The sequence below is a fragment of the Pan troglodytes genome, chromosome 10, assembly GCF_028858775.2.
Source record: "Pan troglodytes isolate AG18354 chromosome 10, NHGRI_mPanTro3-v2.0_pri, whole genome shotgun sequence".
Lineage (NCBI taxonomy): Eukaryota > Metazoa > Chordata > Mammalia > Primates > Hominidae > Pan > Pan troglodytes.
This window is the reverse complement of record NC_072408.2, coordinates 40,492,745-40,506,913: the sequence shown is the minus strand read 5'-3', so window position 1 is coordinate 40,506,913 and position 14,169 is coordinate 40,492,745. Positions and strand designations below refer to the sequence as shown.

The 14,169-nt window shown below is 36.1% G+C and overlaps 1 protein-coding gene across 1 annotated transcript; it reads left to right on the top strand.

Annotated features, from left to right (window-relative positions):
- The first annotated feature begins 2,161 nt into the window (after positions 1 to 2,161).
- On the top strand, positions 2,162 to 3,100 carry LOC467023 (olfactory receptor 6C2). The gene has a single exon (XM_016946538.1). The coding sequence runs from the start codon at positions 2,162 to 2,164 to the stop codon at positions 3,098 to 3,100; it is 939 nt and encodes a 312-aa protein (XP_016802027.1).
- Positions 3,101 to 14,169: the final 11,069 nt, after the last annotated feature.

Below are 14,169 nucleotides of genomic sequence, written 5' to 3'. Positions count from 1 at the left end.
AAACATATAACAAACCTGCACACGTACCCCTGAACTTAAAAGTTAAAAAAATAAAAAGGAATCATTTCAAAAAGCAGAGTTTAGCCTTCCAACATCCAAATGGTGCCTTATCCAAGATGAAAATGTATTCCTATCCAGGGGAAAAAAATCATAGATTTAGAATATTAGAGCTGGGATGATACTTAGAGATCATCTAATATAATTTTATTATATTAAAGATGAGAAAGACTGAGGCCTGAGTGCTTATGCCTTTTTAAGTCTTAAAAAAAGAAGAAAGAAAATGTGAGATACTGGAAATTAAACTGTAAAATCTTTCATGAAGTTTACAGTTCACAGTCTTACATGCCGCAGACAGTTTGAGTTAAATGAACACTAAATTGTGTTTAATTAATGAAGCAAATGGAGGCTATTGGTGACCTTGCCCAGAGTAGTTTAAATGGTCCTAAATTCAGATGAGTTGATGTATAAGTGGGAAACAGAAAAGTGGAGACAATGATCAAGTAGATGGAATTTAAAAGGAACTGAAAAGTGGAAGTACATTTAAGAAATAGCTTAGTTTTTTAAACATGATATTACAAAATGTTATTGTCATTTACAGTAAGATGACAGAATGTATTTCAAACTGAAACAAGGCTGATCAAAACCATAAAAATTCAGGGATGTGGCTCTTCAGGTCTATAAACATACTTCTAACATTCCATGTGATAAGCTCTGAATCAAAACTATCACTGTAGAATTCATACGGGAAGTTGAAATATGCCACTGCCAGATGCGTTTAAAAGAAACATGGGAAATTCATGTTTATTGCAGCACTATTCACAATAACAAAGACTTGGAACCAACCCAAATGTCCATCAATGATAGACTGGATAAAGAAAATGTGGCACATATACACCACGGAATACTATGCAGCCATAAAAAAAAGGATGAGTTCATGTCCTTTGCAGGGACATGGATGAAACTGGAAACCATCATTCTCAGCAAACTAACACAAGAACAGAAAACCAAACACCTCATGTTCTCACTCATAAGTGGGAGCTGAACAATGAGAACACTTGGACACAGGGAGCGGAATATCATACACTGTGGCCTGTCGGGGGTGGGGGTCTAGGGGAGAGATAGCATTAGGAGAAATACCTAACATAGGTGACGGGCTGATGGGTGCAGCAAACCACTATGGTACGTGTATACCTATGTAACAAAACTGCATGTTCTGCACATGTACCCCAGAACTTAAGGTATAATTTTTTTAAAAAAAGAATTGTAATACTAAAAATCTGCTCTTATGGATAACCCTTTGGTGGAAACAAAGAAGGAGAATCCTCAAGATCTAGAGAATTTGGAACTATAACAGCTAGTTAAAGAGGGCACTAGGTTTTCACTGTTAAATAAATCTAAAAGGAAACTAATTAACCAATGATACAATTCCAGACTTCCTTTTATAAACAGGGGAGAAATTCTTTGTAGTATGAGGATATCCTAGGAAGCATAAAAATATACAACATTGACGTTTTATTCTAACATTAGGAGGAAAATATAGCCAAAGATAAATACACAAATATAAAACACATTTAAATCATTTTCTACCTTGACTTTAACACATTTAAATGGATATTAAAGAAAATGTATCCAGTAAAAATGATTTAAACACACTTCATAGGAGCTGGACTGAAACTACATGGTAAGTATTCACTGTCAGTTTAATAATTAATACACATCTGAACTTTAATATTAGGATTCTTTGACAAAGACCATTGTTAGCTTATCTGGGGATTTATCTACCAAAAGCATGTCTGGGGATAAGAAGTTAGGGAAAGCAGAATTGTGATTCAAAAGCAACTGATTAAAAGGAGATTTTTTTCAACGACGTTTATAAGATACTATGTTGAGCTTATACCAATTACAGCTAGATTGTATATTCATTAGATGCAGCTGTATAAAATATGTGATTCAAAGACGAATAGTCAGTTTGTGTGACACAAAGAGGAGGTGATCAAACATCAGCATGTGTTGTATGTTTGCTTCTCCACTAGTCAGTTGTATAGGAATCACTCTCAAGTTTACTTTTCTTGAGGTTAGAAGCTGGCTAGAACTCTGGAACTCCTCATAGAAAGTCTTTCTTACTGTTTCCAGCAGATTGGGCAAGAGACAACCATCAAGGATGAAGAATCGAACAGCAATAACAACCTTCATCTTGCTGGGACTGACAGATGACACTCAGCTACAAATTCTGCTTTTTGTCTTTCTATTTCTTTCTTACATGTTGAGTTTATCTGGAAACCTAACCATCATCACCCTCACACTGATTGATTCTCACCTTAAAACACCTATGTATCTTTTTCTCCAAAATTTCTCCTTCCTAGAAATTTCATTCACAACTGCTTGTGTTCCCAGATTCTTGTATAGCATATCCTCTGGGGACAAGTCCATTACCTATGATGCTTGTGCCAGCCAACTGTTGTTTACAGACCTCTTTGCTGTAACAGAGTTTTTTCTCCTGGCTACCATGTCCTATGACCGCTATGTGGCCATCTGTAAACCACTGCATTACATGACCATCATGAACAGGAGAAACTGCAAGAACGTCATCCTTTTCTGTTGGATAGCAGCACTGATCATCATTCTCCCACCAGTTAGTTTGGGTTTGGGCCTCGAATTCTGTGACTCAAATATTATTGATCATTTTTGCTGTGATGCATCTCCTATTCTAAAGATCTCTTGTTCAGACACATGGTTGATAGAGCAGATGGTGATAGTGTGTGCCGTGTTGACATTCATCATCACCCTCATGTGTGTAGTTCTTTCTTACATTTATATCATCAAAACTATTCTGAGAATACCCTCTTCCCAGCAAAGGAAAAAGGCCTTTTCCACTTGTTCTTCCCACATGATTGTTGTTTCCATTACTTACGGTAGTTGCATCTTCATTTATGTCAAGCCTTCAGCAAAGGATGAGGTGGCTATTAATAAAGGGATTTCACTCCTTATTACTTCTGTTTCACCAATGTTGAATCCCTTTATTTATACACTAAGAAACAAGCAAGTGAAGCAAGCTTTCAATGACTCAATCAAAAAAATAGCATTTCTCTCAAAGATGTAAAGGGAAAAATGAGTTGATAAATCCAACTAAAAGGAAGGAAGAATGAGCACAAAATCTGGAGCTTTTGATACTATTTCTCTATATAATTTATTCTCCATTCTTATTGATATTCACAATTTCTCTTTAAACTTGTTTACTGTGAACTCTGACTATTCCATTCTTTATCTCCATTAAAACCAAACTCTCTTGAAGATGCTTACTTTTACAATCTAGCTGAAATTGCTATTTAGCTGTTAACCCTGGAAACACGGTAGATCACATTTTTTCCACCATCTTTTCCCACACTAATAGATATGGCTATTTATTTTAAGTTATAAATAATAGAGTGGATGTAGAAGTAATATGCACCGTTTCTAAAACTGGCCTATAAAAATACCCAACATGTGACACCCTCTCACTTTTCCCCACCTACCAGCTAGATACCTAAGCTAAAATGACTTTGTAAGCTTCATGTTAATGATAAGTGAGCTTGAGAAAGCCTGCTTCTATGAAGACCTATAAAGAGACGTCTTCGGTCACCAACAAATTGAAATCTCCATAAACCATTTCTGCAAGAAATAAATTTCAGCTCTGTTTGAGCTATTATCCATGGGATATATCTTAAATTTGTCAGCTATTATAACAAAAACTTAACATATGTGTCATTTGCAAGCAGTGAGGAAACTGACAAAAGACTAGAAACGTGAAAATTCTTGTAATGTCGTGGGAAAACATGTAGTAAGGTAGTTAGTTACCTGAATTTGGAAGGCAGACTAAGAGTCTGCTGAGATAATAGCTCATGGGAAGTAGTCAGATAAAGCTAGTAGTGTGTAGGGGCTATTATTTGCTACTTTTTGGAAAGATACTGAAGAATAGGCATGAGCTTGAGCTAGAGCTGGCACATGTGAGAGCAGAAATTAAAGGGATTAAACAGGATGCAGAAAACTGTAGTATAGTAAATTCAGAAGATCCAATGTTTCCAAACCCTAAACAATAAGAATTAAAATGAATAAATAAGACTAAAAAGACTTTAAGAAAAAAAAGTATGACTTCTCAGTTAAAGAGATTCAATTCTATGCATAAATCATTTTATGAGTATATCTTTTCTTTTCTAGCTAGGATTTTGTTTCAGATAGGCATAAATTGGCCCCCATTTATTTACAAAAATAAAAGAAGGTAAAGAAACAAGTGAATTTAATAATATGTCTAGAAAGAAAATTTGTCTGGGATTTCTAGCACATAAAATTTACTGGAATCAAATCCGAAGTTTTCAAAGTTCAATTTGAGGAAATTTTCATGTTCTTTTCTCTCTTGCCCATGGATGCTAATTCGCAGGGTAGCCTCTGAAGTCACAGATTGTAGGTGGCAGAGATCATCAGCCATTCATGAGAAAAATGCATCTACAATTATACATCCATGCCCTCTTTAATATGTTATCCTACATAATTAGCATATATTAAAAGATGATGAAAATCGATTTCCTAAAAACTCAATTCTGTGATGAACAAAAGCCACAGAATATATTTTGAAGAATAAGAAAAATTATATGTGTAAACTCACAGGAAAATGAAGAAGCAATTCTCATGGTAGTTTCTTCCAAACCAATGCACTAAGCAATGATTTTTATTTTGAAATATTAAGAAGATTTTAAGGCTAAAAATAATTAACAGGATGAAAAATATATAATACAATAGCAAAATTATAAATATAGCACTTTATTTTATAACTATGGTGGATGAAGATAGGTTACAAAACATTGTTTAGAATCATCTAGAAGTAATAAAATATAAATATATACATATACTTACAAACATGTATATATCCATTTGGATATATGGAGATATATGTATATATACACACACACACGTACACACATTTAAGTGCATTACTGCACTCAGAAAATAAAATCAAATTCCTAGGTGCCTGATATAGATCAAGAGGGTGAGTAGAGACAGAGTATAGAGGGGAAGGGAGGGGATTGTCAAACTATGAAACTAGGAAGCTTAGGTTTGAATATCTGCATGGAGATACGAGGTCTCAGGTGAAGAATTTGAACACATATGCTAGCATAAAGCCTAGGCCACAAAATGCCTATAAGCCCAAGGAAAATCCAAACTAGAAAAAAATCTGCATATCTGCCTAAGGAGATGGAAAATAATATTAACTCATTTTTTTATGTATTATTATTATTATTAAGTTTTAGGGTACATGTGCACAATGTGCAGGTTAGTTACATATGTACACATGTGCCATGCTGGTGCGCTGCACCCACTAACTCGTCATCTAGCATTAGGTATATCTCCCAATGCTATCCTTTTACTGGGCTATATATTAATAAAATAGTCTGACCTAAGGAATGTAAAACCATATATCAGACATTACAGAATTATTTCTTGTATCCATTAACTATCCCCACAAGATATTCCACTTTTGAAATATGAATAAATTAAAAATGAAAAAGAGCCACTTGGAATTTGAGAAAAATACTTAAATTTACTCTTTGGGTGAAGAGATCCTAAAAACTGAAATAACAAGCTCTCTTTAAAGTAATGGTATGGAGAATTTTTTAATCCTTCGGGTGTTGATGGAGGTGTTTAATGGTGTGTATAATTTTCCTACAGCTTAATTTACAGCTTTTTCTAGCCAATCTGTTTCCAAAGGTTTACATAATTTAGGGTTTTAAAATATATATCATTTACATAGGTCTGGTTTTCATTTAATTCTATCAATAGCTTTACTAAGAATTTGCTACATCTGGCAGCCGTGGTAAAGACACTAATGTTTGATACATCATACATCAATTAAAAGTATGGTAAGAATTCTTCTTTATTATTTACCTTAATGACCTTTTGTTTTATATAACATATTCCCAGTAATTAGGACATTTTTCAGTAAATCTTGGGTTTTTTCTGGTTTGTCCCAGATATCATTATAAGCCTTTAAAGAAACTGATTTCAATTTGTAACAATACCCGTCTACCCTCCCAATGAGAAGAATACATTATTTCTCCTTTATTTTCCAGTAATGTTCTACTACAATTTAGGCTTATATGAACAGAAATGCACCATCCCCGTCTCCTTCCTAGGCTGGTGGTACTTGTGACCACAAACTTAACAATATCAGATTCCTGATGATAAGAAGATTCATAGTCCTTCTTGGGTGAGGATATAAGCTTTCTCCAAGCTTACTTGACAAATATGGTGTTTCATTGTGCTATTATTTGATCAGCCAATTACGAGTAGTTTCATTTTCCTCCCAAGTTGATATCCAGAGTCTCCTAGAAGAGAGCTTCCTTAATGCTTCTGTTTGATTTGGCAAGTCTTTGTTCTCATGATAATGAGCCTACAGAAATGTTATTTTCACCTGACTTGGTACTGCAAGACTTGCTCTTAATATTTACAAAGAATATCTGGCAAAGTAGAGACTGCTGATCAAGCTATTACATATGTTGCTTCCAATTGGATAGTAAAATGAGTACAACTGAGATATATATTGTATGCATTTGTAAGTCTTGTGCACTCTAGGAAACTGTGAATCAACGATATTATCTTCCTACACACAGCTCATTTGTGGATTCCATAATGCCTGTCATATAAGTTCATTGCATATCCCAAGAGGGTCATTATTGTTACTAATCTGTATTACCACACCCAAATTCACTTCTCTTCAGTCTGACCAGGTTCCTTTGTTTTGCTTAAAATTATTTCGTTCATATTCATATTTGACAGCAGTCAACTCTTTCCAATCATACGCAGACACGTCTTGTCAACACCATCATTTTCTTTTTCAAACATAAAAGGAAGTTCCTGCCCTAAATAATCCATTAATATTAATCCTGAGAAATCACCTGACAAACAACTAGAATGACAGATATAGCCAATGAACCATGAAGTGAATATAATAATGCCTCTGGCTAGGTAACAGTGAGGTTCAGGGAAGAGGAATATTGCATCACTTCTTTTCTCCAAATTTTCAGTGGAATTTGTAGGCCTTCTTTGGTCATTACTCAGCACCAGATGTAAGTTATTCTCTTGTTCTGAGATGCTTTCATGGAAATTTTACTCTGTCATTGTGAACTACTTATGAGTGTTCTCCCCAGTTGCCATGACCTCCACCAGTTTTCATTTATTACCTGTTTCAATAATACTTATGCCTTGTGGTCTGGTTTTTCTATCTCAGCAATAGTTTTCACCTAAAGGACAGGGAGTCACAGCAGGCTGGTAATGCTTCTCTTCTGTTCTCCCTCCAAGTAGCTGTCTCCAGATTTGACATATAAACTATCACTAAACTGCCTCTGCCATTTAGTAAGGGGGCCACATTGACAGCTCTAAATTGGCTACGTGAGTGAAATTACAACCCACCTTAAAGTATCACTAGAAATACATGCAGCTAAATGTAATGGTATGGATATTAAGCCTTAACTAATGAGGTCCCTCTGCCCAGGCACCTGTGAATTCAAAACTGGCCCAGGACCACCATTTGAAAAGAAAAAACAGATCTAAAAGTAATATATACAAACCTGTGAAGTTACAAAACCACCCAACCTTCATTCACATCTCCTGTTCTATAAATCTTTCCAGTAAGGTGTCTGTGTTACTTCCACTTGTATGCACTGTGGGGAAGTAGTTATTTAAATAAAATTCTAGTTTTTCAATATTTATCAACCACTTCTTTTGAATAACTGCCCTTTCCAATTTTTTATAAGTCCATTGCATTAAAGGCATTATGGGATATATGTTTACATAATCTCTTTTCTTTTCCGTTTTTATGCATCGGTAGCAGTAAAATACATAACTTTTTCTGAATAGTTACAAGATACCCTACAAAGTTTTGGGCATGTAGATGTTGGTCCCTCAGTCCATCTCTGTCAGATTCCATAAGTTTAACTGAGTGAGTAAATTTAACATCCTGTTCAAAAATGTGTCACTCTAAATCACCATCCTCTGGTAGATATGGATTCTTACAGGCTGGGATAAATTGAACAAATTTCAATGAGCACTTTAAGATGTGCCTGTAAGGCTAAAGGGGCTTTCTAAGACACTAAAACTGATTTTTTACTATTAATGCTTTGGTGGCATCCTATCAATTGTTCTTTTTACAATATTGTTCCCCAAAAAATTGTCTGAAAAACTCACTTAGTTATTTAATTATAACTTACAGCCCCATCTTTTCATTTCTTCCCTTGACTGACCTCTCTTTTGTATAACATAATTTTTTTCATCATGTAACCCCATGCATGATAACTAAATTAATCATTCACATACAGCCTCCTAAATATCTTTTTGACCTTCTGAGAATAAAGTGATGAAGGGTGTCCAAAATTGGCCTCATCCATTACAGTATCCTTAATGGTGTGCATTAACAATATTAACTTACTTCTGCCTTTCTTGTTATCGTAAGTTCTTTCTAGAGTTACCTGATTAGTGAGATATCTCCATATAATAAGGAATATTTCAATTATGGGTCAAGAAGGGGATGGAAACATATATCTCTCAGGGTGAGTCTGCATAACCTCTACCTTTACCCACTGGAATAAGGTCACTGGTCACTGTTATCACTCTGGCCATATCTCCTCACAAGAGTTTAAAGCCACTTAGGTCATCAGTCTAAATTATTCCTTCTATTCAGCAGTACCTACAATTAATGAAGTGCTCCCTTATTATTCATTTTAAGAATAAACAATAATAATACCAGTTAAGATTCAGTAGGCTTTTGCTGCTGTTTCCCCATAAAATATTCTAGTTATTTGACAGCATATCTTTGCCTCTATTTGTCCAGTCATTCAGGTTAATCAATGGTCTCAGTTGAGTTCATCTGAGTTGAGAGTCATAGAATTTCTTCCCAGGTGGCCAGATGAGCATGTGAAGGCTTTCCAACAAAAAAAGCCTTTCTTTCTCTTCTATGACTGAAGCTTCTTCCTTCAGATAAAAGAATAGAATATTCTTCTAATTTCCATTATACATTGTATTATCTGTTTTTCTACTTACCTATTTCCTCTGGGCCTCTATTTAATCCAATTTCCTTTGGTAAGACTTGCAACCTCAGTCTCCTAAAGATTTTCATCACTTCATACCAACAATGATTTGTTAGCCATCATAGCATTAAATATTCATTACGTTTTTTCATCCTCCTTCCCTCTCTCTGCTCTTCAACCCTTGCCAAAACCTCATTAGCCATTATGATTCATGGATCTAAAGCACCATTCTGATCATAAAAGAAGTCTTACATACCACAAATGTTGCATTGTTAAATCAGATTCAACATGAATTGTAAACTTTGTTCATTGTTTCCAAAGACACTGGTGATAGCAAGTTACAGGTCAGGCATTTTCCTTTGAAAAGGCTCAAGACTCACAGGTGTAGCTTTCATAAAATATCCATATTTTCCTATGAAGAATTTGATATGATTTGGATCTGACATTAAAGATTTAAGTGATGGATTTGGAGCATTGTTTGAAAAAAAGGAGCCACTTCAGTTATAAAGCATCTCATTTTTATGCACTTAGTTACATCACTTACAAATCATTTCCCAGTAAGCCCCGTGACCCTTAAGTCAAAAATTCCATGTTTATTAACAATAACCAACTTTGAAAAACTATACAATCCTGCTAGAAACACCTCATTAAAAAGATCTCTTGGCAAAGTGTGTTCCTCAGGAGGTCTGTTATTAATTAAATACCTGGTTAAAGGAATTTAAAAGGGTCATGTCTTCCTTTCTTTCTCAGATATCCCTAGAAAAGGGATAAAATAAACAGTAGGCTTGCTACTAACTCATTCTTAACCTCAATTATGCACGCATCCAGACTGATTCTTATAAAGTTGATTTGAGTGTCATTACCTAGGAGGGTATAATCAGACACACTTCTGAAAGCTTAGAACAAGAGTAGATTATAGGTTACAGCTATAAATTATATAGAAACACACTAAGGAGATCAAATTAACTAATTCCTCACTTTTTGTGGGTTCATAGTATGATTTACTCTCTTATTTAATCATCTACAAAACTTATAATGCATGGGAAGGCATGTTTTATAACATATTACAGTTTTTAAAAAAACAGAATCATAAAGATTAATAATGGATTTTTCCCCAAGCTATTGCAGTTAATTCATAGCCAGGTCTCAGCTATAACTCATATTCAGGTGGGAAATGACATTGTTAACATGCATTCATGAAGTTCTCACCTTCTATGGTTTTCATAATACCACATGTTCCTGATTTCTCTCCTTCTATTTAGGTTTCTTCCTAACCATCTTCATTCATGTATACCTTAAATGAGGTTGTTTCTATAGTTTTCCTCAGGCACCATCAAATTATTTTTTATATTCTTTCCTCAGATAAACTCTCTTATTATCATGCCTCTTAATATCACTGCTCTGAAGCTAACTTTTGGTTATTCTTATTCCTGAACTCCAAAAGACATTTCTGAATGCATAGATGACTTTACTTTTTTTTCTTACTTTAAATCAAACACATATGCAGAAGCATTTTATATACCCATGTGTAAAATATACATGATACAGCCTTTCTGAAGGATCCCTTAATGTATACAAGCATGAACATATTCCAGGCTTAACTCTGAAACACATATCCATGGTTCAAAACAAAAATAGCCTTAGCAAAGGCTTAAAATATTCAGCTGATATTTGAGCCAACACTGCAGAAAGCAATACTGAGTTTGTAGTCTGAAACTAACAGGGTTGATTACTAGCTAAAAAAAAAGTGGTTTACATTTCCCAAAAGAATATAACATAACCCAGAGTTTAAGCAATGTAATATTCACAGTGTACAAGATCTAATCCAAAATTACTGGATATGCAAAGAACCAGTAAAATGTAGCCCATCCAAAAGGCAAGCACTTACTGAAAGGACAATTGGTAGGTGCCAAGTCAAAGATGACCGAGATATTGGTATAGTAGGAGAATGTTAAATCAATCTATACAATTACACTTTATGAGATACAATAAGATACTCAAAATAAATAAAATGTTAAGAAACCTCAGAAGATAAATAAAAATTTTAACGAAAGTATTAGAAATGAAAAATACAATATATATCTATAACATTAACTCTTTTGGCCTATTAACAGAATAGAGATTACAGAAGAAAAAGGCAATGATCTTGAAATTAGAAGAATAAAAATTATCTAATCCTTAGAGGGAAATTTATTTTTTTTAATTATAGATATTCTTGGATTTAGGTGCAATGTCGAAGTCTAGCCTAAGTGTAATTTGAATCCCAGAAGGAGAGAAAAGAGAAAATGGGGCAAAAAAAAAAAGTTTAAGTAAATTATGGCTAGAAACTTTCCGTATATTGGGAAATAAGTAAATGTATAGATTTAAAAAGGTTGGTGTATAATCAGCAGAGTAAACAGACAACCTGCAGAATGGGAGAAAATATTCGCAAACTATGCACCTGATGAAAGGCCACAGGGCTTCCCTGGAGGCCACCATCGCAGATGGTGAGCAGTGCAGGGAGCTGGCCGTTAGGGATGCCAACACCAAGCTGTCCGAGCAGGAGGCCGCCCTGCAGCGGGCCAAGCAGGACATGCCGCGGTAGCTCTGTGAGTACCAGGAGCTGATGAAAGTCAAGCTGGCCCTGGACATCGAGATCGCCACCTACAAGAAGCTGCTGGCAGGCGAAGAAAGCCGGCTGGAGTCTGGAATGCAGAACATGAGTATCTTATACGAAGACCATTAGTACTACTGGCTATGCAGGTGGTTTGAGCTTGGCTTATGGGGGCCTCACAAGCCCCGGCCTTAGCTGTGGCCTGGGCTCCAGCTCCTTCGGCTGCACCAGCTCCACCAGGGCCATTGTTGTGGAGAAGATCGAGACCTGCGATGGAAAGCTGGTGTCCAGGTCCTCTGACCTCCTGCCCAAGTGAACATTCACGGCAGCCCCTCCCAGCCTGCCCCTCCTGCGGCGGCCCCAGAGCCCGTGAGGGGAGGCCACTGTGCAGAGGAGCACAGGGAACGGGAGACCCACCCTGAGCCTCAGCCCTAGCCCTCAGCCCACCCACAAGGGGGAGTATACTGCCTGGGGGACCCCCTTTGCTCACACCTCCAGCTACAAAACAATTCCTTTTTTTTTTTTTACAAAATAAAACCTCAGCTAGCTCTGCAAAAAATAAATAAATAAATACATACATACATACATATAATAATTCCATTAAAAAGTGGGCAAATGATATGAACAGACATTTCTCAAAAAAAGATATACAAATGGCCAAAAATTATATGAAAAAATGCTCAACATCACTAATCATCAAGAAAATGCAAATTAAAACCACAATAAGAAACCACCTTACCCACTCCCTACCCCCAGAATGGCCTTTATTAAAAGGTCAAAAAACAATAGATGTTGGCATGGATGTGGTGAAAAGGCAACACCTACACACTGCTGGTGAGAATGCAAATAAATACAACCTCCATGGAAAACAGTATGGAGATTTCTCACAGAACTAAAAGTAGATCTACCACTCAATGCAGCAATTCCACTAGTGGGTATCTACCCAAAGGAAAAGAAGTCACTATATTAACAAAGACATCTGCACACACATGTTTATTGCAGCACAATTCACAATTGGAAACATATGGAACCAACCTAAGTCTCCATCAACCAATAAGTCAATAAAGAAATTGTGATATATATACACCATGGAATACTACTCAGCTATAAAAAAGAATGAAATAATGTCTTTTGCAAAAACTTGGATGAAACTAAAGTCATTATTCCAAATGAAGTAATTGAAGAATGAAAAACCAAATACAACATGCTCTAATTTATAAGTAGGAGCTAAGCTATAAATGTGCAAAGGCATACAGAGTGGTATAATGGACATTGGAGACACAGAAGTGGGGGAGTGGTGTGATGGTTAATATTGTCAACTTGATTAGATTGAAGGATGCAAAGTATTGTTCCTGGGTGTGTCTGTGAGGGTGTTGCCAAAGGAGATTAAAATTTCAGTCAGTGTTCTAGGAGAAGTAGACTCACTCTCAATCTGGGTGGGCACCATCTAATCAGCTGCCAGCACCTCTAGGTTAAAAGCAGGCACAGTAATGTGAAAGGACTAAACTGGTGAAAGACTTCTGGCTTTCATCTTTCTCCAGTGCTGGATGCTTCCTGCCTTTGAACATCAGACTCCAAGCTCTTCAGCTTTTGGACTCTTGGACCTACACCAGTGGTTTGCCAGGTCTCTTGGGCCTTTGGCCACAGACTAAAGGCTGCACTGTCAGCTTCCCTACTTTTGAGGTTTTGGGACTCGGACTGGCTTCCTTGCTTCTCGGCTTGCAGACAGCCTATTGTGGGACTTTACCTTGTGATCATGTGAGTCAATACTCCTTAATAAACTCCCTTTCATATATACATCTATCCTATTAGTCCTGTCCCTCTAGAGAACTCTGACTAATACAGATTTTGGTACCAGGGGTGATTCTAGAGGAACAGAATTTTTTTTTCTTTATTATTATTATACTTTAAGTTTTAGGGTACATGTGTACAACTTGCAGGTTTGTTACATATGTATACATGTGCCATGTTGGTGTGCTGCACCCATGAACTCGTCATTTAGCAATAGGTATATCTCCTAATGCTATCTCTCCCCCTTCCCCTTCCCCCCACCCCACAACAGTCCCCGGTGTGTGATTAGAGGAACAGAATATTAAGGATGGAGTTCTTTCATTGGTTTTGGAGTTTCTGGAGTTGGCCGCTTAATATGATTAGACCCAAAAGTGCTAAGGATTCTATTTCTAACAGTATGAAAAATACTGATAGTCCTTGGTATGAACTGTTGAGAGAGTTATGCAAAATAAACAAATTTAATACTCCTGATTTACCACTCATGAGAGGCAAGGAGTTTAGCGACTCTATACATAATACCTTTGATCATATGTGGAGAACCAATGAATATAATGAAGTTAGTTGGTTACTCCTAAGTTCACTGGATAAAGTGATGAAAGAAAACGATGAACTCAGGGATTCTATCTCCTGTCTCCAGACGCACATATTAAGCCTCAAATTCTAAGATTGCCCTGAATGAGGGTTTTATCTCCCATAGAGAAACAGTTGAAATTATGGAAAATCAGATACAAG